Here is a 26,682-nt window from a genome sequence, read left to right as displayed (position 1 = left end):
AGGTGAGCCAGCAAGTGGCGGTGCACCAAGGCAAAGCCCCCGGAATGGAGCCCGGGCCTCAAACCCGTGGATGGGATGGACGATGCGATGTGGGCTGGCGGCTCACTCAAGCCCGACTGTGGCACCCCTGTGGTTCTGTGGTTCAGGTGTGTGAGAGCCTGGCGAGTCTTGTGACTCGCTGGATCCCTTTGGGTTTATTGGTGTGGCTGATCCTAGCTGCTCACCATCCCAGCCCCCTGCTCCGCCACGCCTGGTTGTTTCTTGTTGCTGCTCTGGTGTTGTTTGCTTTCTCTCCCTCCTTTTCATGTGCTCCCCCAGCCCCCATCAAGCTCGTGTTGAGTGAGGACCGACCCATAAAGATGCAAAAAACCTGCAAGAATGAAACCTTTTTAGGGACCGGATGCTTGAGTGATGCGCCACAGCGCGCCACGTTCAGGTTGGCTCCGTCAGCGAAGCGAAGCCACGGGGGCCCAACAAACCGCGGCACCCTCGAGATCCATCGCCGTCTTGTCCGATAACACTTGGCTTGCCTTGTCTCGCCCATCACTGCTCGCTGACTGACAAATACCTTGCAGGTAGGTATGGACAGTATTACGGTACGGTCAGCTTCGGTCGCGTCTTCAGTCAGAATCGAGCGAATGGCTGAGCCCAAGCCGCTGACGACCTGTTCCGATGTGGTTTTAGCTATCCAATAGTACCCGTGTGCCTTGGAAGGCCGCAGGCGGATGCTCTGATCTGCAACGTCCTTCAACGTGAGAGGCTCTAGCGTCTAGATTCACCGTCAGCGTCACAGTGATCACATCAACCCAGCCCACTCGTTGCTGTGGCTGTGAGACAACCAGGTTGCTTCACCCACTAAGAGCTCCGGACTTGCTTGTTCTGCCGCTGTTGCTGAATCGTGAGCATTGGGAACTATGAAGCTTCAAGCCAGACGTTTGTCATGATATGGTGATGGGTCTCGATATACCCCGGTTACCTGTGTATACCAACGCCGTTATCTCCATGATCTACATATGGCTCAAGCGGGAGGACCTGAACGCGGTGCCCTAAGCCTGCAGGCCGTCAACTTCTTCAACCTCGGACCGGTTCCACTGATCACCGATTCGGCTGGGCATCGTCTTTTGGCAGGTTTGGCGAATATCATTGGCCATTCTGTCACTCGGCAATCCCCCATCCTGTCACTTCTCATCATTATCCGTGTCGTCAGGCTGAGAGCTATTTGCTTCTATCGGCCCCCGGCTCACCGTTACTCTAGCCGCCCGATCACGCCAGCCAGGAAATGGCGATAGAGAAAACCTGGGGCTGATTGGCCGCTGTTAATGTCCACTTCAGCTGGGAAGGGGTCCAGTGGAAAGCCTTCAACTGCGTGAGTGCGGTCGTGGCGTTCTTGGTGGAAGCTGTGGAGTGTTGGGTCCTGTCGAAAGCCATAACCGATCGAGTTCAAGCTGTGGATGGATCCGTGGATGGATGTCTTCAACAATCTGTCTCTTGTCTCGCTTCCGCAGTTGTCAAGCTCGAAAGGTGTGCCGCACCCGCAAGACGTTACATCATGTGGGAACTGTCAAATCGCAAGACTCCGTTGAAGATGCTGTATTCTATTTCCATATCCTCCTGGCCAATCGGGCTTTTGGTTGTCCAGCTGTCATCTCAGCTTTCAGCTGGCATAAGAACAGCCGATCGGACACGTCCGTATTATGTGACTGCTGTTCACACCTGGCAATTGGTGACATTCTTGGGCATTGTTTATTGGTGTGTTGTAGTCGGTGCCTCGGCTTGGTAATATCTGCAGTTAATGTCTTGGGAACGCCGTCCGAGTCCACCATCTTCAAGCCTGCCGGCCACAACCATTAGCCTCGTTCTAGAATCTGTTAGCGGATATGATGTCGCGTGACACGGCAATCGAAGACATTCAAGCCTCACGTCCTTGTCGACGTGGAAGTTATGGTGCACGAAATTGATGCCATGCCACACGGTCTAGCCCTTGAGCTTCATTCCCCAGAGGTCGAGATGAACCAAGGCGGGGCCAAGTTCTATGCTCAGTGTCTACATGCGCATGCCTATTCTGCTAGCATTCCAACTCATGTCATCGACTCATTCGTTCTCTTGTGCACTTCGTGCCTAGCTTCCGCTACATGATATGATGCTATCGTGGGTGGGTGTAGAGGTTCATGTTGGCCTTTGGGTGCCTGTGTGGGTTGCTCGAATGCCAGAGCAATCTCAACATCCATTTCGTCCCCGGGCAATGCCCAATTTTACGTTCCTCCAGGTTCTCGCTGCCCTCTTGGCTGTCTCCTCGCGGTGGTGTCGAATGCATACTTCACGTGAATGTTTGGCGTATGACATTTGATGCCAATGTGTTACACCGCGACTTCGGTCCGTCGCCCAGGCTCGACGATCCGACCACATAGCAGAATTCCAGGCGTCAATGAGTCGTCGTCTCTTCGCACAGGAGTGTCAGCACAGAATGCTCGACTGTACACATAGTCTGAATGATCGAGGCATCGTGCTGTGGGAGTCTAGGGTAGCTGGTCGTCTTGATGTGGGCAAAGAGGGACGGATGATGGCCCACCAGGAAGCTTAAACTTTATTACAGTTAATTGCTCTGTATAGAATAAGTGGTTTTTTGTGTATTATTCTGCTGCCATATGACATCTTTTGGAAACAGTTTGCATTGCGCAGAGGATGTTGAGGACAACTCCATGAAGGCATCCGCACATCTTACCTACCCTGGACCACATGGACAGTTGGTTGGTGATGATTGCTACATGTCCACAACATTACGATATGTTAGGCAAGTGAGCCGAAGAGACGGAATCAGCCCAATGCATGCCTATCCAACGGGAAGACACCGTTGACATACCATATCGTAGGGTCGGGCCAGTGCCTGGAAGCTAAACGCGAGTGTCGAAATGGTGACTGGAATGCAGACTTGTGTCATGTAAACCACGTTCCACGTATTTTTACCAGTCAGACGTGATACTATCAGTGGCGTGTGGATTCACCATTGCCGGAAAACTACGAAACAGAGACATGAGTAGAAGCCGACGTGGTACCTATGGAAGAGCCGGTACCTGGTGACAAGCTGGCGATGTATTCATTTTTAGAACCGCTTGCAGAAGCAACCATCCTGGTCGCACACATTTACATGCAAGATCCCTCGTACTCGAATTGACCGCCTTTCTGACCCTCAATGACTCGACTTGCCGACAGATACGCATACTGTTTCAATTTGGCATATCGCCTTCGGCCGGGTAGGTTAAACGTGTTTGTGACAGAGAGAGGACAGCTCCAGAGGAAAGAAGGGAGGGCATTGTTCTAAAGGTGGAGGAGACCCTGCAATTCGGCCAGAGTCAAGGCCGTGAAACAACAACAGGGGGAGTATCGGGCTGTGGCACAACATCCCGCAACAAGCGCGGATCGAACATTATTTGCTGGGTATCGGGTGACGCGTTTGGCCAACCGAGCAGCCGAGATCTTGTAAGCATCGCAATTACATGCTGCGCAACACTCGAGTCATGGCGAGTTGATTGGTCACCTGTTTCATGCCGATGTGGGCAGCACGAGGCAGACAAAGCCATCCAACACGGCTGAGGGAGATTATCACAATTATATTCACCGAAAGCCTCGCGGGTCAAGCTGCGTGGCGGTTGTTTGAAGGATCGGCCCACGCGGCACGAGACCCATGGAAAGAAACGAAACAACGGCATCAAACTGGGGTACGAATGAAATTGTCCACTGGCACAAGTCACAAGCTGGGGGGCCGATGAAATTAGGTGCTGACGTGTGCTGCGGCGGCCGCCACATGGGGCCAAAGGCAGCGGAAGGATGGAGGCCCAGCTAGGCTGATGTGCGGGAGGATGACGACCGAAGGATCATGTCGACAGACGGTGTAAGTTAGAAGGATGACCCGAGCATGGAGGAGTGAGAGGAGAAGAGGGGCAGAATATCTGTCAGGCCGGACCAACAGAGCGCTCGCTTGTGAAAAGGAAGTTTCAGAGACTCAACGAAAGTAAACAAGCGAAAAAGAAAAAGTGACATTTACCTGTGGAGTTCATCCGTCTGCCTTTGTCGCTGACAGGTCTCGGCGTGTGCCGGCCCTTTGTCTCCTTGAACCTGGAACCTTGACAGGGGCTGATGATGTTGGTTTCGGGTTGGGGAAGAATCACCAGACAAAAAAGACCATGACTCCAATAATTCATCATTTGTTGTGTTGGATTACCGAGTTGTCAAGCGAAGATGAAGATGGCACCTTGATCTTGTGAGCGAGTGACATGGCAGTTTTGAATGAGACCGAGGCACATGTTGGGGAGGGGTTGCTGCATTGCCATTGCATGGACGGGCATTGCCGATCTGATTTTGATATTCAGGGATGAATGCAACCAGAGTTGTTTCCGGCAACGAGCGCGAGCCTGCGGCACGGTGCATTCGCATCCATCTGATCATCCAAGAGCGAAAATAGGAGGGCAAATTGCAATCTTCCACATGAATGTCTGCTGTGCTGGACTTTCGCCTTGCTCAAGAGAGAGGTTGTTGTCATGCTCATGACGTACGGATCAACCAATCAGTCGACAAAGGCTGACCTGGCCACGAGGCCGACCCAGAGATATGGGCAATGATATTAAGTTAATTTATGAATGCTGGCAAATGGCAACTCTTATCCGGACCCTGAGCATCATGCCTTGACGCTGGGGGTTGTCAATCGAGATGAGGCTTGATCTGCTTGCATTGTTCCGCCTGCCATGATTGGGTTTGCCGCGACTATGGCTTTGATTGGCCTCATCGGCCTGATCTGATCAAACGTCCAACGGCCAGCCAAAGGGGTCGTCTGGCAAGGGCAGGCAGCCAGGAGCTAGCGCCAGGTACCCGAAGGTCAAACTGCTGCGAGCATGATTCCGCCACGAGCGGCACAGAACCGATGGAAGCTGTGAGCCCGGCTTCCCCCTGGAAGATACGTACCGGTTTACCCGCCTTCTTGCGCGTATGGCGGATGGTGATCCATGGACGGCCCAGTGGAAAATGGACTGACCCCTTCAGGCAGGTGCCTGGCTCAGAAGAAAATAGCGCTCCATCAACTTACGAGATGGGTTTCGAATATTCGCGATGGCTTCGATTTTGAGCATCTCGCCCACAAGAGGAACGGTCGAGACGCAACCAAACTGCGACAGTCCGTGGCCCTGCTGCCGGGAATTGACAGCTTGATCTGCTCACAACCACAGACACAAACATAGCTCACCGACTGGTTAGCGTCCCGATCAAGGAAAAGCCCGAGCCAAGGCCAAGACGCGCCAGCTGAGAGAAAACCTGGTCGAAGCCAAGCGTTGACCAACAGGTTGTTGACGACGCGAAAAAGGGGGCTGGTGGTTGGAGAGAGACCGTTGCTGTGGGAGTGGCGGTTCTGGCCTCGTAACGTAGCTAGGGCGGTCGGTGCCAAAAAAGCTTGGCTCCTATTTTCGCATGGAGCTGGTTACTTGTTGATCCCGAGCCAAGATGCCCAGGAGACGGGGATCTGCCCATCCTAATTTATGCCATGACGACGACGGTGGTGGTGGACATACGGTTGGGTGAATGGCGATGCTAGCAAACAGGTCAACAGCTGCAACCAGCGACGGACCAAGAGGCCGAAAGTGACAGACGGACGAGGGCCCGCGTCTCATTGCGAAACGACAGGACGTCGATCTCATTCTGGGGGACCCATTCAGGATCCGCAGCATTGGTGGCCAGTGTGTCGTCCTTGCGAGTTGCATTAGCAGCTGGGCTGGAGGTCTGGGCTGGCTTTCTTTTGTGTGCAGGGGGTGTTGATGGCGTGGTTTATTTTAGTCGGTAGGCGCTGGTTCAGGTGTGAGTGGCCAGGTGCCTCTTGCCCGCGGCTGCGTGTGCATATGCGTGTGTGTGTGCAATCTGTGTGCATTGTGCCTGGTGCCTGAGAATCTTTGTCCAACACCGGCCAGGGTCGCTAGCCGATGGCGGGGCATCCGATGGGTCAACACAAGGGGGGCCCGGGCTGAACGAGAGCCAACAAGGGGCACGAGAATGGGACACTGTCGGTCGAACCCACTGAAACGATAGAGTTAATTTCCCGTCCTGAGAGAGCAGACCAGGCATTGGGCTTCTGTATCGAGTAGCGGCCCCCTGGACTGTGGCCGGTCCTCCCCTGGGAATTTCCCGGCATGCCCTGGACGTGGGCAGCGGTCACCCCTGAATTGGGCGGATCACCCAGATTTGGTAAGGCTCGGAGTGAGCATCTTGCTTCTGGAACTCGCGCTAGTCCTTTAGAAGCAGTAGCAGATGTCTCTCCTTCTCCTCTTGGTGCATGTCTCGGTGTCTGATACGTGATGAAGCCCCCGGTTGCGTCTTGGTCTCGAGGGCACCCTGTGCGCGTTCGCACCAAGGCCCGGAGCTGGTGCTGGGTCTGCCAATCTCTCCAAACGCTCCCGTCTTGTTCCTCGCCCCCGTTCTTCTACGTAGTCTCCTCCTCAGGTTCCTACCTTAGCTAGCTTCCCCCTTCCAAGCGCAGAGTCACCCCAGTCCCAGTCCTGGTCCCCAGTCAAGACGCTCGGCCTTCCTCTCTTTCTATCCCCTTTCGTCTCCGCCGCCCCAGGCGCTTTGTTCCTTTTGCTTTCATCGTGCTGCTCCTTCCTTGCCAACTGAGAGTTTCATCTTTCTTCCACTCTCTCCCACGCTCCTTTATTTTGTTATTTTGGTTCCTCACTACATTCGCTTCTACAGCTGTCGCTCGCTACGATTTGGGGACCGGACTTTGCCTTCCACAAACACAACCCATTAGAAAAACAGGTTAGTTGATCTGCGGAACGACATTGAGAGCGGAAGGGGGGGACACAGAAACCGGAGAGGAGCTGGTAGATGAGAGACGAAGGGAGAGACAAGAGACAGGAGACGAACCATGGAAACGACCACCAACATGATCGAGACGAGGAGGAACAAAAATCGACCAATATCACAAGGAGCCTGCGATTGGGTTGATGTGGCACTGCGAGGAGAGTCATGGAGTCGAGAATCACTCGAGGGGGAAACTAAAAGTGTTGATCTTGTCGTCGATGGCAACGGAAACGACGACGTGGACAGGCTTGGCGACACGACGAAAACGAATCAACATTAACAAACGATGTCGACAACCGATCCATATCCTGCAACCTCTCCTCTCTCTTCGTCTCTTACACTGTCTAACTTAGACAGTAGTCCAAAACCATACTGCAGTGGCAGCCGTTGAAGCTCTAAAGCTAACCGCAAACCTTGTATAGATATTATAGTTGGATCGCCACAGCGCCACAGACCGTTACGATGAAGAACCTCATCACTTACACACTCGCCGCGACATTGGCCGCTGGCGCCACTGCTCACCAGCACCAGCACGTCCACAACCGTCGCCATGCCGGCTCCAAGGTCCAGAAGCGCGGTGCTAGCGTTGTCACCGAGTACGTCGTTGCTGCCACTGAGACCGTCTACGAGCTCGCCGGAAAGAAGCTTGGTCAAGAAGAGGCCAAGGCCGGTCTCGATGGCGGCAACCTGATCATCGTTGGCGAATCCAACCCTACCTACCAGCCTCCCCCTCCTGCCGAGACCACCCAGCCCGAGCCCCAGAAGCAGAAGGCTGAGATTGGCGCTCAGTTCTACCAGTCCAAGGAGGTCACCTCCGCCCCTGCTGCGGCGGCTCCCACCACTGTTGCCGAGGTTGTCTCCTCGGTTGCTGCTGAGAAGCCTAAGGCCAAGACTCCCTCCAACTCCAACTCTGGCTCCTCCTATGGCGGCAGCAGCAGTGGCTCGGGTGTTAGCAAGAAGTTCGAGAGCGGCAAGGTTCCCTGCAGCACCTTCCCCTCGGAGTATGGTGCTGAGGCTCTCGACTGGCTCAAGCTTGGTGGCTGGTCTGGTATTCAGTACGTTCCCGACTTCACCCTGGGCTCGTTGACCATCACCACGATCCACACTGCTATCAAGGGCGACAAGTGTAAGAAGGGTGCCATGTGCTCTTATGCCTGCCCTGCTGGATACCAGAAGACTCAGTGGCCCAAGGCCCAGGGCTCCACCAAGGAGTCCGTTGGTGGTCTTTACTGCAACGATGAGGGCTTCCTTGAGCTTACCCGCGACGGCTATGACACCCTCTGCGAGCCCGGTGTTGGCGGTGTCTCCATCCAGAACGACTGCGACGAGGACATCGTTACCTGCCGAACCGATTACCCCGGAACCGAGAACATGGTCATTCCCGCCCTTGCCTCTGCTGGTGGCAGCGTCGACATCTGCAACCCTGAGCAGGACAAGTACTACATCTGGAACGGCTCTGGCACCTCGGCTCAGTACTACGTTAACAAGAAGGGATACAGCGTTGAGGACGCTTGTGTCTGGGACAGCCCCAAGGGCAAGGACGCCGGTAACTGGGCTCCCGTTGTCCTCGGTGTTGGCCAGGCCGCCGACGGCATCACCTACATCTCCATCTTCCAGAACCTGCCCACAAGCGATGCTCCGCTTGACTTCAACATCGAGATCACTGGAGACGTCAACTCCGAGTGCTCGTACATCAACGGCAAGTGGACTGGCGGCGCCAGCGGCTGCACTGTAAGTTGATATGAACTTGATCTGAGAGAATACATGCTGACAAATTGACAGACTGGCATGAAGTCTGGTGGCAAGGCCATCGTCCGATACTTTTAGTTAAAAAGTCGCAAGATTTTTGAGTAGGATGTGCGTTGTTATTTTTGGACCTTCTTGTGAATATTCTGAGCGGCAGAGCTTGGGACCCTTCGGCCGCAGGCCACGGACGAGGACAAGCAGCGGGGCACAAGTTGAATCTGCCGACCTGTACCGCGGCTGAAAAGAGCGGGATTCCTCCCTTTGTTTGTCAAGCTGGGGCTAGATTTCTTGTGGATATGGACTTGGATGACTCGAAAGGGATTGAAGAACGTTTCGACGGCTGATCTAGGTGCCAGTCTCTTTTCTCTGTGTCTTTTTCCCAGCAGTATTTTTTCCCTCGCTTTTCTTTGTCGGCACGTACTCCATATATGCATTTTTGTCGTTTTCTCATACATGCTTGACAAGATTCCCCCATGCACAGACACGTTGTATGGATGGCGACGGATGGATGCAACCGACGACTGCGAATTATCAATCACGCATTGGGAGGAGCCCGCGGCGTTTTTGTTTACTTTCCCCGGGGAGAGGGCGGCGCGAGAATCTCTTTTCGGAGGATGAACAAAGAAGGAAAGATAGAAGAATCGTTCGGGGTCGGCGTCGACTGGTCCAGCAATAGGCGCTCATCTAGGCTTGTCCATGTAATGTCTGAACCTTGTACTGTATAGTGTCTTGAATCTGGTAATTCTGTTTTTATTCTGCTGGTCTCGGTGGTGGTGATGGTGATCTTGCTTATGCTTGCTGTATGCTTGTGTTTGGTCTTGTAGTCGGTCTCCGGTGGTGGTTCATCGGCGACGGAGGTGACCCGCCCGGGACGCCGAATGGAAGGTGCAAGTCAATCCGGGTTGAGCTGACTGGCTTCAGGTTCCCCAGACGCCACGGCCTGACGGGCGCAGCTTCAGCATGAACCATGGATGGTGCTGTGGCTAATAAGCGCTTAGCTCTCTTCTCGCGAACCTGTGACCTTTTATCGGAGTCAAGTTCCCTGTCGACCAATCCCCGCATTCGGTGCTGCTTCTGATGTGCTCTTGCATGCGTCATTAGTCGGATGGAGGGAAGCATGGGAAGACTTGAGGTGACAGCGGCAAGCTTCCCTGTTGTATCTCTCTGCATGTCTTGTGTGTTCTGATTCTCAAATCAAATCAAGGATGGCAATGACCTCTGTGATCGGTGTTTAAATGCCGACACTAGGTTGATCTTGGGAGAAGGCCGAGGAGGAGGGAGGGGATAGATTGTGATAAGAGTTGTTTCTCCTCACACCCAATGATAAGAGTCAACCAACGTCAATTGCGCCTATTTCAACCTCGACTTCCCGGCTAAAGTCTATGCAATTGACTCTCCTCCAGAGACATTCATATGCGATGCCGTCTGGTGGCGCATCGTGATCCCGTCCCGCCTTCGTCATCGACTGCATGACCACACCCTTCACCCCGAGCTGCTTTAAATCCAGACAAGCCCTGCCCGCTTTCAGCTTTTTAAGCTTGTTTTCTCCAGGATTGACATTATTTGCCAATTCTCGACCGTACACAGGCGTCCGGAACAATGTCGCTGAACCGCGTCCAGAGCATCGAGACGCTCTCGGTCCCGCCGGGCCACCACCACGAGGGCCGCGATAGGAGGGCGAGCGATGCGAGTCTGAGGGTCCGCCGGTTGACGTTTAACCCTGTGCCGCAGGACTACGAGACTGCGTCGTTAAGACCGGACGATCAGCATGCGGAGACGGTCGGAGCATTCGAGGTTCCTGAGTGGAAGCGGTTGCGTATGTTGTCCAACGTGATCATTTGAACGGTTAATCGGTGCTGATTGTATCACACAGTTCAGATTGCTGCTGCGGTTATACACTGCCTCTTCGCAGCGGGAATAGGTTAGTATACACCCTTCTGCTCTTCAGAATGGTCAATTGACAGACTATCAGTCTTTGGCTACGCTGCGATCAAGCCCGTTCTCAAGCTCGAGGGCGCATATTCCGACATTTGCAAGCTCAGCCACTATGGAGATCACCAAAGCCTCAATGGTGATACAAATACCCTTGCCGACGATCCTCATGACACGTGCGTCGAGATCCGGCTGAACCTCATGTTCACCGTCGCCGCCGTCGGCACCAACGTTGCTGCTCTTCCCGTCGGTGCCATCCTCGATCATTTCGGTCCCCGCGTGTGTGGCCTTCTGGGATGTTTCTTCCTCGCAGTGGGCGCATTACTCATGGCGAACGCTAAACAACTCCCGTTTGATGCATTGCTCCCAGGATATCTCTTCCTGGCTCTCGGAGGCCCGTTCACGTATATCTCGTCCTTCCAGCTATCCAATGCGTTTCCTCGGCACTCTGGTCTTATCTTGGCACTCATGACGGGTGCCTTTGACTCGTCGAGCGCATTGTTTCTCATGTATAGGCTTGTATACAACGCCACCAACGGCGGCTTCACGCTACATCGTTTCTTCCTCGTCTATTTGGTTGTCCCAGCTGTCATATTTGTCAGCCAACTGCTTCTCATGCCTGCTCAATCTTACAAGACCGTCGGCGAACTCGTTGGCCAGGCTGCCGAGGCAGATGAGGACTCACTCAACGACGAAGACATGGGCACGCAGATTGCAGATGATCAAGTCGACGAGCACACAGCGCTTCTCCGTGAGGAGCGGCGTGAGGAGAGAGAGAGGCACAAGGCAGTGGTGCACGATATTGAGAACCTCCTGGGCTCGGCAACTGGAGACCGTCAAGTCGAAGCCAAGGAGAGACAGCATGTTGCGTCTGGCGTCTGGGGCGTACTGCACGACCGCACCGTCCTTGAGCAGATTCGGTCGCCCTGGTTCATACTGATTTGTCTCTTCACTGTGGTGCAGATGACTCGCATCAACTTCTTTGTCGCGACGATTCGTCCGCAGTACGAAGCTATCTTCGGCGACCATGAACGTGCCGTAAGGATCAATACCTTCTTTGACGTTGCTCTTCCAGTGGGTGGACTCGTCTCGATCCCTTTTATCGGCACGGCTCTCGATCATGTTAGCACCGTTCTTGTCCTAGCGACGCTTGTCACTTGCGGCACACTCATAGGAATTCTTGGTGTTATACCATCCGACTGGGCAGCATACTCTGGCGTTGTCCTCTTCGTCCTGTACCGTCCCTTCTACTATACTGCCGTATCGGACTACAGCGCCAAGGTCTTTGGCTTCCGGACCTTTGGCACAGTGTACGGTCTGATCATCTGTCTGTCAGGCCTCTTGAATTTTTCCCAGTCGGGCCTTGACGTCTTGTTTCACGAGACTTTCAACGGGAACCCCGTACCCGTGGATATTATGCTTCTGCTCTTGGGACTTGTCATTGGCGCTTCTCTCGTGGCATTTGTGGCGATACAGCTGCGAAACATGAATCTCAAGGACAGGGCCCGGATCTCGCAATGATCTTGCCGAGGTGGTGAAAACGGGTGACACCTGAGCATCTATGATTCGAATATACCCGTTGTGTGGTTGAGTTATGCGATTATGAGTTTATATGACGTTTGGTGCTTGGTATATACTGAGTTGATGTGATTTAGATGATCAAATTATTAAAATGCCTACCTATATTCACATTGTTAGAAAGTTCAATGTTCAGCAGCCGTGCTACCATGCTGACCTGGCCAACATTGGCGACAGTTGAGGGCTGGATTATAATTCCTCTTCTGACCCTGCACTTGTTAGTAGCTAACTTGTAGTAATCAACTCGCTCAACGCACTCTTAAGAATTACAAAAGCCGACATATCTACGAACATAGAGGATAAAAAAGACTTTACAGATTACGGAGAATACGGAGAAAAGAGTACCGAGGATACGGAAGATACATAAAATACGGGCAATACGGAGAAAAGAGCATGGAGATTACTGGGGGTACGGCAAATACGGAAGAGACGAAGAAAAGGTACACAGAGCCTACGGAGACTACGGAGAAACAGACACGGGAGATACGGGAGATACGGGAGATACGGAGAACACGGAGAAAAGAACTATGAGACTACGAAGGATACGGAAGAGACGAAGAAAACGATACGGAAAATACGGAGACTACGGGGAACACGGAGATAGGTTACGGGGAATACGGAGAAACGGATAAGATGACTACGGAGACCACCGAGGATACGGAAGATACGGAGGACACGGAAGAGACGAAGGAAAGGTATACGGAGAATACGGAGAGAAGGGTACGGAGAATACGGGGAATTTCTCAACGCCTATCACCATGTTGCTACTCGAAACTGAAGCCACTCTGTCGTATATGATAATGTCGTTTGGCTCATCAGAATGTGAGATATAAATGACTATCTACTTCCAGATCAACTGAAGATCTGAATATGTCATAACACTTGTCAATATTTACATGCCAATAGAAGTGAAATGCGTGAAAGGGCTGCTGGCGTAGAGGTTGAGATGGGTTTATATGCAATATCCAAAGGGGATACCCAACAAGTCCAAGACCAACAGCCCTTTTCAAGCCCCCTGAGGGAGAATGTCTTGAGAATCTGTCTGTGTTTATTCAAACTTGGCCGCAGGAGTGCGGAAGGGCTCCTCGCCACAGTACTGGCCCCAGCCGTCAAGCTGAGCAGAAGCCCACTTGATGATCTTGCTGAAGCCCTTGTCCTCGTCCTCAGCAGTACAGTAGTACCTGTTATCCGAGGCACTGAGCTTGCTCGTCTTCTCCACCGAGGGGGGGTACTCGATCTGGAGGACGGGCTTGCCGGCGTCGATATATGTCTGGAAGTCCTCGCAAAAGGGCCAGCTCTCTTCGTTGGGGTTGCTGTCGCCGCGGCAGGACTCGAGCACGGCAAAGTCAAGGGTCGAGACGAGGTCTTCGGCGATCTCGGGGGCGTTCTTCTGACCGATGAGGAGGGGCTGGCCGGCCTTGGTCTTGATCGAGTGGGCGTACTTGGCGAGGTTCTTGAGGTAGTTGGTGTAGTCGGAAGACTTGAGCTTGAAGCCAGTAGGGTCCCCGTCATCTTGTTGCCAGGCGTCGACGTTGTCCGGATCGACAGCATCGCAGCCGATCTTGGCAGCAATGTCTAGCCGTGCCTTTTGGAGCTCGAGGACATGAGAGTCCCGGATGTCGAGATACCATTCTTCGTCGTCGTAGGGGTAGGATAGGGAGTGACCGATGACCTCCTTGGGGAACTCGCTCTTGTCGTCATCCCAATCCTGAAGGGCTCCGGCGTTGAAGTAGCAGATAACGAATTTGCCGGCGCTCTGTTGGGCCGTCGGGTCAGTACATGGCTTATCCATACCAACATGTTGCAGAACGCTTGCTTACCTTGAGCATGGGGATCATATTGGGGAACTCCTGGGCGTGGCCCATGTCGATATCCCAGACCTTAGCCTTGGTCGGGATCAAGTCTGCAGCACTGTCATGCTTGATGGGATGATGAATACATATATCCCACTGCACGCCTGGCTTGAAGTCGGCGAGCCCAGTAGCCTTCACCGTCGCGGCAGGCTTGGCTTGTGCGGTCTTGACAGCGTCAGCAGCAGGACATTCGCCTCTACGATGAGCGCTTACGGAACCGCCAAGGGCGAGGGTGGCGACAGCAATACGGCTGAAAGCTACCATGGTTGTGGATAATGTATAAGAAAGGGCGTCAAGGAGGTGGAGAGTATAGAGGTAGTAGTTGTTCACAGAACAACAACGAGATAGTAGTTGAAGCTTGGAACAACTCTTAAAGGAGGTGGGAGCGTGATGGGGAATCCAAGGTTGACTCTTGGTCTGATGATCAATTCAACTACCCAATTAGTTTCCCTGGGCTCCGTCTTCATTATATCGACTTCAAAAGGATCGTTATGAGCCCCGTTGGCGAACAAGTTGATCCTGTCAATGCCTGCCCTAGCTCATCCAACATGTAAGCTGTGTAAGACGCCTAGACGATTTTGGAATGGTCACCTCTGTTGGGATGAAACATTAGCAAGGGTCTATGATCAAGCACTCGTCCTGCGTAATGCCATGTACATAACGTACAGACCTGGTCCCAGCTGTTGGTCCCCAGCTGTTGGGCTTGATAGATGGGGCCATGGACCTGGGAGAGGGAGCCGACCTCCCGCAACTCGGAGACCTTGTTTGTCTCGGAACCGACTTAGTACCGTGGGATTTGGAGAACCATGAGGATGAGGTTTCGCACCATCTGTATAGGGCATAGTACTCGGGTGATGATGGCCTTCTCAAATCCTTCTCGTTTCCCCAAAGCGGGCGGTGCAAGCTCCAGGTGGATCCATGATTCTGCTTTATGTGAGGCGTTACAACGGCACCGTTTTGATTGACAGGGACCGAGGCCCACTCTAGCCCTATAGGACCAACTTGTCAGAGAGGACGGACCCAAGGGCATGGATCAAGTCATCCTCACTTCTAAAGTTCCATAGCTGTCCCCACAGCGGCTTCTCGCGCTCTGCGGACTTCGTCTCGTCTCTCCTCGTTTTCCTCCTTGAGTCGCTCCTCAACTTCATCTCTAATGGCACCAAGATCAGGTGGTATGGTCTGAAGCTGAACACTCGGTGCTGCCTGCACAAAGCGGAGCTGCTCTGTAATGTGTTGAACAATCTCTGTCAACCGTTTCTGGGAATTGCGATTTTGTCGTGGCTCTCCAAGAATCTGCTCCAGTGTCGGGAAAAGCGTGTCTTGCCTAAAGTGGTCACGCCATGGAGCATGCTCTGGTAAGATGGAGCTAATCTTGTCATCGCAGTTGGTGGCAATACTAGTCTCGTAAGTCCATGCCCTGGCCACGTTCCGAGGAGTGTATCCACCACCACCGAAGAGGATCATGGGGATGCGCATCTCCTTGCAGAATTTGACACAGGCACCGTGGCCTTGGACTTGAAGGTTGAAGCGACCAAGGCGATCGCCCGCCAGAGAATCGGCACCACATTGTAAGGCAATGGCTCCAGGGCGGAACTTCTCCACAATCTTGCCGATGACAGTGTTGAACAGGTTGTCATACTGCTCATCCGTGATACCGTCCATCAATGGTACGTTGAAAGCGTGATGAGCGCCTGGGTTGTGCTCACTCTTGGGACCGTTGTCGTCGAGAGCTCCAGTGCCCGGGAAGAAGTTTTGCGGGTCATACTTGTGGAAGGACACGGTCATGACACGGTCAGTTGAGAAGAAAGCCTCCTCGACACCGTCGCCATGGTGTACGTCAATGTCGATATATAGGACCCGGGGGTAATAACGTAAGAGCTGGAGGACAGCCAGCACAATGTCGTTGATGTAGCAAAAGCCAGAAGCTTCAGACTTCTTGGCGTGATGCAGTCCACCGCCCCAGGAAATAGCAATGTCGGACTGCCCACTGCAGATCTTCCTGGCAGCATCCAAGGAGCCACCAGCTGAGAGGGAACAGTAGTTGAATAGACCGTCAAAGAGTGGACAGTCAGAGCCGCCCAGGTTGAACTTCAGGTCAATACCCTGGTTCTCAAGGTCGCGAGGTACCGGCTCAGGCAGGACTGTGCCGAGAAAGTCGAGGTAATCTGTCGAGTGAAAGTCGGCCAGCTCCTCGTATGTGGCTGCTCGGGCGATGTAATTATCCATGGCGAATGACATGCCGTAAGAATAGATGAGGCTCTTGGACAGCGTCAGACGCCAGGGCTTCATGGGATGTGTGACTCCAAAGTGGTGACTCTCAATGTCTGGGTTACAGTGGAACGACACCTTGTAGCCCTTTGGCCGGGTGATGCCTGATTCTTCGGCGAGGCGTTTGCACTTGTTGTAGAACTTGGCGTTGTCCATCTCGCTCGCCAGCCCGAGGGGCGTGTACTCCTCAACGACGGTGTTATCACGGTCCTCATCTGGAATATGGGGTAGGTAGTTGGGTTTGGGAACCCTGTATCTGTAAGAGTCTATATCCATGATGGCGAAAATGAAGGCTGCGTTGTCGATATCTCAGATGCTCTTGCGTGGCGCGACGGGTCGTTGAGTGAATGAGTAAGCAGGTCCGCGACACCCGCGCTTCCGGCTCCTGCCCAACTGAGCGATAGAAGATGAGATACTGTAAGCTGTTTTGAAATGTGTGAGCGGGAGACGATCTCTCAAAAGGCGATGCTCTGCGAAAATCTGTTGTAAAGTTTGGGGGGAGGTTGGTGTATTTGGTAAGTTGGCTCGCCTCAAATGCTGAGACTCGAAAATGGGAAAGAGTGTGCAGGATGGCGACGGCTGGATCTGGCCTTCGGCAGAAAGTAGAGTTGGGTACCTTGAGGGGAAATCACAGAGGAGAAGCAGCGATTCCGGTACATGGGAGACTTTGAAATACTTTCTTTGGTCTGAAATCGACAGGAACCAACCTGCAGCTTCTCCCATCTTTAGCGTGCATTGGATAAGCCTAAGCCTGATTAGGTCTAGCAACTCGATGTTATTGCCTAGCTGTGGCGTCGAAAAGTGGCGCGCCGAGGCTGGCTGATCAACGTCACAGGTCCCCGGCTCGACTTTTCTTCCGCAGGCTGTTCTCCAAAACCTAACCTTCATCGTGCTTCCACTGATCGCGACATCGCTCAGAGAACCTTAACCATCAAAGACACGTTCGTGGTCGCTGTTCGCCATCTACCGGAGTATCGCGACTGCAAGAGCACACCCGCATCAACTCCCTGGAGAACAAGACTTCGTTCGTGCACCAAAGCAGGAGCCAGCGGGTACCGAGGTGAGCCGAGCCGAGTCATTCATGTCGATTTGCTCTCAGCGCCTTCTCTGAATCAAAGCGAGCCTATCACTGTGTTGCGCGTTGCTCGTGACAACCACTCCCTCCCCCTGCTCCTCGCTCCGTCTGCCGTCTGGCGTTGACCCCTCTGGGACCACTTCTTTCTCCGGTCCCTGCTTGCCCTTGTCTCGCCTGACCAACCATCAAAGGCCTGTCTGTTCGTTCTGTTTCTTTGCCTGCATCTTTCCTCGTGCTACATCGCTTTGGCACATCGCTTTGGCACATCGCATGGGGTCTTTGAGGCTTCGACGTCATCGCTTTCTTCCAACAGCTTTTGTTGCGGGGCTCCCCCATCGTTAACAATCATGCCTAGAGACGACTTGTCGATCGACTTCGTCAAGAGGATGCCTCAAGCCGAGCCCCTCGATCCCGGCTTGATCCTCGACGACTGGATCAATCGTGTCCAGAACCTCCCCGAAGAGATTCGTTTCATCCAGGAGGAGATCGCCGACAAGGACCGCCAGTACAATGAATGCATCCGCGTTATCGAGGACCGCGACGGGAAGATACAGAAATGGATCAAGACGAACGGGAGCCATGAGCCCAACCCTAAGGAGGAACTCCTTCGCGCCCAAGTACGCGAGAACTATGCGCGAGCCGATCAACTGTCGCAAGAGAAGATCGCCCTGCACCAGAAGATGCAACTCATAATGGACAAGCATCTTCGAAGCTTGGATGCGCAGATCAAGCTCCTCTACGACCGAGCCGAACCTGGCTTTACCGATCCCGACGAAGTGCCCTCGCTGCTTCGACCCAGCGCCGCGAACCACACAGCTCCTTCGATCCGCGCCATCAACCCTGCGAGCCATATGGCGGCGACCGGCCCTGCCACCCCTCTTACCGCTGCGCAGACGTCGTCCAACCCCACGCTTGCCCGACTCCCGAACCATCCCAACGTACGACACGCACAGGCTCAACAGCATGCCGCATCTGCACCCGCTACCCCAGCTGCGAGCATGATATTGAACAGACAAAGAGAAGGCTCGGCAGGGCCGGCAACGAAGCGCGGCCCCAGGATTAATCCTTCGTTGGGAAGTATACCAGTCACGTCAAGCGGGCTTGCAAGACATTCTTCATTGGGACCAGGGACCCCTAAGGGCGGTGCTGCTGGTGGACCTGCGTCTCTTGCTAGAGCTGGGAGTGCAGGCCCGAGGGCTAGTTCGGTCAAGTCGACAGGAACAGCGAGTGCTCGTCGGGGCACACCTACGGCGGGAGGCCGAAAGAAGATTGCCAACAAATCATCACTGTCCCGGGTTAAAAAGGCGTCGAGCAGGAATTCGCCTGCGCCGACTGTTGATAGCGAGTTGTCGGATGTTGATAGTGGGAGTGGAGATGACGAGGATGGCGCTGATGGTCGATCGAGGGGGACGCCTGTTATCGATGGTAAGGACGGAGATGGAGACGAAGTACTGGGCGACGCGGACGATGATGACGAGGAGGGTGGCGACGACAAAAAGTATTGCCTGTGCCATAACGTGAGCTATGGTGACATGGTTGCTTGTGACAACGACAACTGTCCCTACGAATGGTTTCACTGGTCCTGCGTTGGACTGAAGAGTGAGCCTAACGGGACTTGGTACTGTCCAGTGTGTACCGAAAAGTTCCAGAAGAAGAGCAAGTAGGCGGCGCGACGCGACCACTGGGAAAGGTGAGGATGGAGAAAATGATTGGGTGCTTGAATTGTCATGGCTGGCGTTGTCTTGGGAAAATTGGATGCCTCGGCTTTGGCGTTTCGGAGACGGTTATACCCCCAACATTGATTCGAGTAGCACGATTCTTGAACTGGGATATGAATACACACATGCTTCACTCTTAGGCTCGGCGAACCGACCTTATTCAGATGTTGAATTTGATTTGCTCTATGAAGGCCCAAGAACACACTCGACGACGCCACGCCTTACCCCCTGTGTTTCCTCTCGGAGTTGATCTACTTGAGCCCCCTTCTCTCGAGCCTTGTCAACAAAGTCGTCGAGCGAGCCACCAACGCCAAAGTACAACCGCTTGGCAGCAATAAATGCGCCAGCTTGGCTGCCAGCAGTGTCACGCTCCTTCTCGAGGATGACAAAGATAGTCTCGAGGAACGCTTGAAGTGCGAAGGGAGAGTAGATTGTTTCCGCACCAAGGATAAGTGTACTACTGGGTTGGGCATTTCCTGTGGGCAGAGCGTAGAGCAAGTCCACAAACTCCTGCGACCAGGCTCCTGAGATGAAGGATAGAGACACATTCGATTCGAGGAGAGACTGCTGGAATGCCGCTAGGACTTCAGGGCCTAACTCAACTTCGCCTTCGATAGAGAAGGCTTCTTGAAGAGCTGGTAGCTGTGTGTTGTTGAGTGCCCAGGAGAGGACAAAGTTGGGAAGGGTGACGAGTTGGAGGACTGAGGGGTTGTAGTCTGCCAGAATGAGAGATAGTGGCTTCTTCTCAGACTTGGAACCCATGGCCCATTGAAAGAGGGCTAGTGATGGCAAGGCAGTGCCGCATCCCAGCTGTGTAATATCGTTAGTGATCATGTACTTCGCTTCTCAACTCAGACATACCTCCATCACCCGCAAGGGCATTTGCTCCAACGTCGAGATGGCGTTCTTGGCCGCCAAGACCTTGACGAGATCGACACTGCTTTCCCAACTCTTGAAGCCGCCCTCATAGACGCCCGTCTTCACATCATGGTTGCCCAACCCCTCCGACTGCGCACCTGCGACATCCTCCTCCTCAGCCATCAGCTGCACTCTGACATCCCACAGCTCTCTCCGCGGCAGCTGGATCGTAGTTCCATCATCTAGCGTTACGTCTAGTAAGCCGTAGGCGATCTTGGACGGTAGCTGAGCCAGCAGATCAGCGAGCTGGTGGTGAGTCGGCGGGAGTTGAGGTTTTCCCGGGACTGGGAATGCGCTTGCAGCCGGAGCCGGGGCTGGCTTGGGGGCAACGGGTGCCGTCTCATCATCTGAGATGTCGTCGCCGGCGAATCCAAAGGAAAAAGACATGATGGACGTCGTTTGTGGTTGAAATTTGAGGGTTGCTTCACTTGAAGCCGTTTGACAAACAGGAAAAGTCGTGAGTGTGTGCACTGTGCAGTGGGGCAGAAAAAATGGCGTTTGGACGTACCGGGCACTGTGCTTGAGAATCTCGTCAACGCTGCCATCTTTACCGTCCTAGCAATTCTCGACTGGTTATTTGAAGGCCAACAACACCCTCGAGCAACTTCCAAATATAAGTTTCTGGGGTCAATTCGTATATCTGATTTCTTCTACATACACAGAAAGCCGAACCACAATGCGTCCGTCAGTCTTGAGGCTAGCATCTGCTGCCAACACCCAGCGTGGGCTGAGGCCGAATCCAATGGCCCTGCTTCCTCCCATCCACCTCTACCGCCGTCTCCTCCGTGCTCACCGCAAGCATCTACCGGCTGAGATGAGGATTCTCGGAGACGAGTATATCAAGGCTGAGTTTAGGGCGCACCGGAAGGTGGACAACCCAGCCCATCTGGTAAGCCAACACATTATTAAGCTTGGAATATATTGGGCACCTTGACTAATTCTCTTGTAGATTGGCTTCTTGACAGAGTGGCAGCTGTATGCTCAAAAGATTGAGGGTGACTCTTGGGTGGGTGATAAGCTGGATGAGCAGAAGCTCGCAAAGATGAGTGGTAAGTCTCATGATCCATCTTCAACGATTTGGTGCTGACCGTGTGCTATAGATGAGCAAATACATCAGCTGTACGAGTTGATGCAGGCGATTCAGGCTAGGTCCAAGGAGGGCGGCGAGTCAGATTCATAGACATCTATTGCATTATATCCAAACTGGACATGAACCATTGTACATCTATTAACCTTCTAGTATCCATGTCTTCTATCTTTACTGTATCATCCATCTATTTACCCTCCAACGCCTCCGCAATCCAGGTCGCCTGGATGGCGCTGACCTTCTTTGCATAATTCTTGTTGGTATATACGTGCTCGAGGAACATGATGGCCTCTTTCTTCTGACCGTGCAGCACACTCGCAGGATGGATGGCGACAACATGTTTACCGTGAACGGTGACGAAGCTGCCATCTGGTGCCAACATTGCCGTCTTCAAAGCAAACCCCCGAAGGAAGCACTTGAGCACCTGCTCAGCCCGCTCTGGAGAAATGGGGACAAAGGGTTGAGGGTCCTGTGGAGGAGCTTCGTCCAGAAGCTTCTCCCTGAGGCACATGCCACGGAGTTGCCTCCGAATGTTCAAGGCCTGTCTCATGTTGCGCATATTGATCTTTCGTTGCTTGCACCAGTTCACCCTGTCCGCGTTCTCAGCCGTGTACTGTTGCATCGTTGTGAGATACGTGATGATGTCTCCTTCGCGGCGCTGAAGCTCTTTCCTCGACGCCTCGACCTCCTCCTGAGCTTCTTCGGATTGCACACTTAGGAAGATGTCTTCACCGGAGGTGATGCAGGATATTATGTCGATAGCCTCGGTAACGCAGTCAAACTCGGGCTTTGCAGCAGCGAGAAGGACCGCACCCATTGGCGCTGAAATAGGGAAACGGGCCATGGTTTCACCAACACTCGTGATGGTTCCATCGTCGTTCAACGCTCCGAGGAAGTGTAGATGAACCAAGGCCTTCTCGATGGCCTCGGTTTCCGGGGGGTCCATGAGAGGAAAAGCAAGGACATCCTGGATACCTCGCGCTTTCATGGTCAGCACAGCCCCAAGCACATCGTTTCGAAGAATCTCAGGGAGGTCCGACTCTTGAAGTGACTTGAATGCCTCTTCTGTATACAGCCGGAAAGACTTTCCTGGACCTTCACGGCCTGCTCGACCAGTTCGCTGCACAGCGGATGATTTAGAAATTGGCTTGGCGAGAAGAGACTCCATGCCCAGTCGTGCTCGATACTGCTTCACCTTGGCCTTGCCGCAATCCACCACATATCTGACTCCAGGCACAGTAACCGAGGTCTCGGCAATATTTGTCGCCAGAACAATCTTTCGAGTGAAGGAAGCTTTGACGGGCAAGAAGGCCTCGCGTTGGGCATCCATGGACAGCTGGCCGTAGAGAGGAAATACCTTGACCTTGGGGACATTGGAAGCCAATGTGCCCGCGTATTCCTCGATCAGTTTCTGGGCCGACTCGATCTCTTCTTGTCCCGTCAAGAAAGCCAGGATGTCTCCGGGGAGCTGCTCCTGCAGATGTATCTTGAACGCAGTCTTGAGAAGAGCGTCCTGAAGGTCGGCCACCGGTCGTGGCTCGTGGGTGACCTCAACGGGGTACTGTCGTCCTTTGATCTTGAGAACCTGGAGAGGATTTGTGTCCTGGATCTTGGGTCGTATATCCTTAAAGAACTCTTGAATCCCCTCCACATCCGCTGTTGCACTCATGATGACCACTTTCAAAGGAATACCGCCGCGGCCGGATAGGTCTCCAGAAAGAATCTGCTTTAGGAATCCGACGAGAAGATCGACATCCAAACTCCGCTCGTGAATTTCATCAACAACAATGGCGCTGTAGCTCCGAAGATTAGGGTCGCGCAGGAGTTCCTGGAGCAACATTCCTTCCGTCAGGAACTTGATCCTGGAGCCTTTCGGAACCTGATGATCGAATCGAACCGAATAACCCACCAGGCCGTCTGGCCTTCCTTTCCCAAGAGGCGTGCCGGCTTCTTGGGATACTCGATGGGCCAAGGTTGTTGCAGCGACTCGTCGAGGCTGCGTGATGGCAATCATCCCTCCCACCGAGAGTTCGTCGTTGGAGCCTGGAAGCTTGACCCTCTGACGTCTGCACCAGGACTCCTGGTAGAGGAACTGAGGAACCTGGGTACTTTGACCCGAACCTGTCTCACCAACTAGTACAAGCACATCGCTGCCTGATTTCCGCAGGGCTTTTTGAATCTCCTCGCGGTACTGCCAGATAGGAAGCTCTTTGCGTGTCTTGAGCAGCTTTGGATCTTCCCGGCTTCGAAACTTGTCATTGTTGCGCTCTTTGAAATGTTTCTTAGGCTTGGAAAATTTGTTGTCCTTGGTGTCAGCGGATTCGGTGTTGCTTGTTGTCTTGGGAGTTGAATCTTCTGGTGTTGAGGTTGAAGTTGAAGTTGGAGGTGTGATCTTGGCTGGCTTTGGGGCTGGCGCTGTGAGATATCCTTCGAGAGAAATGGCCTTTCCTCCTATCGTTACAGCATTTGGATCAGTCTTGGTCTTTCTCCTCTTGGATGGGCGCGCAGACGTGGTTTCTGATGTCATTTTGCCAGTTGTTGGTGTGTTCTCAGAGTACACTTGGTGTTTGTCTTTGAGTTGGGAAATTTTTAGTTGGGCTTTGAGAGACCCTGGTACAGTGCCAAGTCAGCGGCACTGTGCACCTCACCACCACAAGGCCGTCGCCTCTACGGATATGTACACTTACAAGGAATGGAGAGCTTTCTACATTTTGGCAGCAAACTGGCTCGATGTTCTCCATAGGTCTAAGAACCTAAACGATCCTCAATTATGTATTGTTTGCGCAACATGGTGTACAAAAATGAGCTTTCTTGTGTATTACCTCGATGTGCCCAATCTCTTGATGGCTTCAGTAAACGGAGAATCCCATGCGCCTCATTTATTCGTCAAAGTACAAAACACATGCTCTCTAAATCGTAATGTAACTTGAAAACTGCCAATACCTGGCCGAAAAAGCCTCCGGGAACTTTCCATTTACCCTCCTCCTTCAGTCTCGTTCCATTGGAATGATTGCCAGTGGAACTTGGCGAGGCGGTTGGCAAAGCAGACGCCAGCCTTGAGATAGGTCAAAGCCCAAGATCCTTCGGTTTAATCGCAAATTCGTTCTTACAGTTGGCCATAGTCTGTTTTCTTTTTGTCTGAACGTATGCCAAAGTGCACGTCTTGACTGTATCAACTCTGTAGTCGTCCAATAGCCCAGATAAAACCCACCACAATGGGCACATTAAGTCGAGTCGTGCCCGTCCTCCGCGGCTCTGAAAACCATTTCTATCGTGAGCATTATTGGTAGCCCCTTACTTGATGCGGGCTAGGCGCTCTCTGTTCATCCTCGTGGCGTCATCAACAGCATCGCTCTATTTGTGAGGTTAGATCTGGTTTCGCGAGTGACATGAGAGAGAAATCCACTTGCCTTGTTCATAATACGATCGATCTGCTTGTTCTGCGCGTCAACCTCCTTGCCAATGGCTCTGCCAACCATGTTCATCATCGACACTTGGCTTTCCAGCTCGTTAATGCCATCGTCGATCTGGTCTTCAAGCTCATCTGCACCCTCCTCGTCGTCGAGGTTGAACTTTCCATAATCCTTCTTGCGGGCTGCCCCTCGTGCTCGGCCCGCAGCGCCCATATCCCTGAAGTTGGACTCCATGCGCTGGTTGGCTTGGAAACCGTCACGACGGGTGGCTTCTCGGGCGTCTCGCTCAGACCGGTGACGTGACATGACCTCCTCATCGGCCTTCAACTGGCGCTGCTTGGATGTGAATGGGTTGCTGACATGGACAGCAAACATGCTTCCGTTCAAAGTCTTGAGCTCTGCAGCGCGGTCCTGGGCGATCTTGTTCTGGTTGGCAGCGAGATCGAGATGCTTCTCGGTGTTGTTCAATCGTTCACCCTGAGCACCGAGACGAGCTAGCGTAGCGCGACCAACCTCGTTCGCTTGTCGAGCCATCTGGACTGAGCGGTTGACGGAAGAAGCACTCTCCTGCTGAAGTTGTCGCTTCTCTTGCAGGATAGCCTGGTACTCTGCCTCTTCCTGCTCCTCGGCGGTCAACTGGCGCTCCTCTCCATAGCCACCATATGAACCACCGTCTGCTCCCGACTGCCCATAAGCTCCGCCCTGGCTAGGTGTCTGCTTCTGAGCCTGGCGCTCCTGGGCACCGGCAAACAGAGCGTCGCGGTTGTCATCAGGCTCGCTGGGACCAAATCCGCCATAGCCACCAGGGCCTCTAGCACCGGCGGCTGGGGCAGGACTGTTGTATCGGTTCTGGCTGGGCGCATCGCCATATCGGTTTCCGCCGTAACCACCACCAGATCCGTATCGATCCGCACCGTAGCCGCTCGGGGGTTGCGAGGGGGGACCTCCGGGTCCGGGCGAAGGAGCACCGTAGGGGTTGGCAGCCTGAGGGGCAGGGCTAGGGCCGCCGGGGCCACCAAGGCCTGCGCGGGCTTGTTGATAAGGAGTCATGTTGGCATATTTCGCTTCGTCGGCGTAGGGATCTTTGCCTCCTTGCTTGGCGTAGGGGTTGGAGGAGTTGGAGGAGACGGACTGAGACGACTTCTTGCGACCAAAGAGGGCATGACGGTTGGCGTCGTCGCCGTCATCGCCCTTCTTTCCAAAGCCGAACTTCTTCATGGCGGGGTGGTGAGAAACGGGCGGGTATGGATCGTGATTGATGTGTTGGTCGTAAGAGATAGGGTCGTTGAAAAGGAGAAATCAAAAGGACAGTGAAGGGCTGAAAGGAGATGGATGGCAGCGCTGCCTTATGAGAGGACTGACCGATGGACGGGAGAGCGGACCCTGGCCTGGCGGGCGGTGTCCCCCCTCCTCCACTCGGGCTGGTACAAATCGGCCTTCCTGGGTTCCAGGTTGTCTGTCATGCATGTACATGTTAGCGGCGCGGCCTTTCGTTTCGGGGATGGATCAGGCGCCAGTCAGGCGTCCCAGGCCTGCAGTGACGGGATTCAGCATGCCAGCAGGCTCCAAGTTACAGGCCGGCCTGGCATCTTAGTAGGCGCCCAACAAGCGCCCGAAGGCGAAATGGAAGCCACCGTTAAACTGGAACCTAGATGGACCCTTCAATTCCGGCCCCCTGGTCCTACAGCCGCAACCTGGAACCCCTCCATGCAGTTTATGGATCCTTAATTCCATGCGGGCACTGGTCTTTTCGTGGCTTTTCTAAGAATGTTTAGACCTCCTGGCAAGGAACTTGCCCTCAGGATTCTAGATTGATATTCTGCACACTAGTCGACGTGATTCAGGCTTGCGAGTGGCCGCCCAAAGAGGGTGGCTCAGCGCTTTCACTGCGTCAGCCAGTGGCGGCGCCCACGTATGCCAGTCAGCTTGAGGGTGGTATTTTTATCGCTGCTCTGGCCCAGTCAGGCTGACAGGGAAGGACTTTGGATTCAGCTCGGGTAAGCCATTTTGATTTATTGGGTGGCTTGATGAAAAGTGAAAAACCGAGCCGAGCAGTTCCCAACCTGGAGTTTAGGGTTGGTATGAGACAGTGCTCATGTTCCGACACAGTTTCACCTATGGAGGGGGAGTGGATATGCATTCCTCTGCGTGAGTTTGAAGAAGCATAGATTTTAGAATAGAGATATTGGAGAGAGAAAGTGAAGCTGTTCAAATTGTTGTTTCGTTGTCTCCCACGAAGTCAGTCTGAGTACCTTCC

At 53.5% G+C, this 26,682-nt stretch overlaps 9 protein-coding genes across 9 annotated transcripts; 4 read left to right on the top strand and 5 right to left on the bottom strand.

Moving 5' to 3' along the window:
• Window positions 1-7,299: 7,299 nt before the first annotated feature.
• Window positions 7,300-8,664, top strand: LRP88_07857 (uncharacterized protein; the record flags this gene model as incomplete). Its single annotated transcript, XM_083244372.1, has 2 exons — window positions 7,300-8,568; window positions 8,620-8,664. 2 exons carry the CDS (start codon window positions 7,300-7,302, stop codon window positions 8,662-8,664), a joined length of 1,314 nt encoding a protein of 437 aa, XP_083098866.1.
• Window positions 8,665-10,182: 1,518 nt separating this feature from the next.
• LRP88_07856 (major facilitator superfamily domain-containing protein) lies at window positions 10,183-12,036 on the top strand (the record flags this gene model as incomplete). Its single annotated transcript, XM_083244371.1, has 2 exons — window positions 10,183-10,399; window positions 10,556-12,036. The coding sequence occupies 2 exons, from the start codon at window positions 10,183-10,185 to the stop codon at window positions 12,034-12,036; spliced, it is 1,698 nt and encodes a 565-aa protein (XP_083098865.1).
• A 1,105-nt stretch (window positions 12,037-13,141) lies between these two features.
• LRP88_07855 (glycoside hydrolase superfamily) lies at window positions 13,142-14,210 on the bottom strand (the record flags this gene model as incomplete). The annotated part of the gene is made up of 2 exons (XM_083244370.1): window positions 13,142-13,849; window positions 13,914-14,210. The coding sequence occupies 2 exons, from the start codon at window positions 14,208-14,210 to the stop codon at window positions 13,142-13,144; spliced, it is 1,005 nt and encodes a 334-aa protein (XP_083098864.1).
• Window positions 14,211-14,996: 786 nt separating this feature from the next.
• On the bottom strand, window positions 14,997-16,490 carry LRP88_07854 (uncharacterized protein; the record flags this gene model as incomplete). The annotated part of the gene is made up of 1 exon (XM_083244369.1): window positions 14,997-16,490. One exon carries the CDS (start codon window positions 16,488-16,490, stop codon window positions 14,997-14,999), a length of 1,494 nt encoding a protein of 497 aa, XP_083098863.1.
• Window positions 16,491-17,636: 1,146 nt separating this feature from the next.
• LRP88_07853 (inhibitor of growth proteins N-terminal histone-binding-domain-containing protein) lies at window positions 17,637-18,953 on the top strand (the record flags this gene model as incomplete). Its single annotated transcript, XM_083244368.1, has 1 exon — window positions 17,637-18,953. One exon carries the CDS (start codon window positions 17,637-17,639, stop codon window positions 18,951-18,953), a length of 1,317 nt encoding a protein of 438 aa, XP_083098862.1.
• Window positions 18,954-19,190: 237 nt separating this feature from the next.
• LRP88_07852 (protein-histidine N-methyltransferase) lies at window positions 19,191-20,312 on the bottom strand (the record flags this gene model as incomplete). Its single annotated transcript, XM_083244367.1, has 2 exons — window positions 19,191-19,817; window positions 19,869-20,312. The coding sequence occupies 2 exons, from the start codon at window positions 20,310-20,312 to the stop codon at window positions 19,191-19,193; spliced, it is 1,071 nt and encodes a 356-aa protein (XP_083098861.1).
• A 289-nt stretch (window positions 20,313-20,601) lies between these two features.
• Window positions 20,602-21,105, top strand: LRP88_07851 (succinate dehydrogenase assembly factor 3; the record flags this gene model as incomplete). The annotated part of the gene is made up of 3 exons (XM_083244366.1): window positions 20,602-20,814; window positions 20,875-20,974; window positions 21,026-21,105. The coding sequence occupies 3 exons, from the start codon at window positions 20,602-20,604 to the stop codon at window positions 21,103-21,105; spliced, it is 393 nt and encodes a 130-aa protein (XP_083098860.1).
• Window positions 21,106-21,199: 94 nt separating this feature from the next.
• Window positions 21,200-23,539, bottom strand: LRP88_07850 (uncharacterized protein; the record flags this gene model as incomplete). Its single annotated transcript, XM_083244365.1, has 1 exon — window positions 21,200-23,539. One exon carries the CDS (start codon window positions 23,537-23,539, stop codon window positions 21,200-21,202), a length of 2,340 nt encoding a protein of 779 aa, XP_083098859.1.
• Window positions 23,540-24,335: 796 nt separating this feature from the next.
• On the bottom strand, window positions 24,336-25,643 carry LRP88_07849 (uncharacterized protein; the record flags this gene model as incomplete). Its single annotated transcript, XM_083244364.1, has 1 exon — window positions 24,336-25,643. The coding sequence occupies one exon, from the start codon at window positions 25,641-25,643 to the stop codon at window positions 24,336-24,338; it is 1,308 nt and encodes a 435-aa protein (XP_083098858.1).
• Between the last annotated feature and the right edge of the window lie 1,039 nt (window positions 25,644-26,682).

The sequence above is a fragment of the Fusarium phalaenopsidis genome, assembly GCF_050370095.1.
Source record: "Fusarium phalaenopsidis strain FUZ10S chromosome Unknown contig_32302, whole genome shotgun sequence".
Taxonomy (NCBI): Eukaryota; Fungi; Ascomycota; class Sordariomycetes; order Hypocreales; family Nectriaceae; genus Fusarium; species Fusarium phalaenopsidis.
Note: the sequence above shows the minus strand (reverse complement) of the source record. Positions and strands in the feature narration are given on the sequence as shown.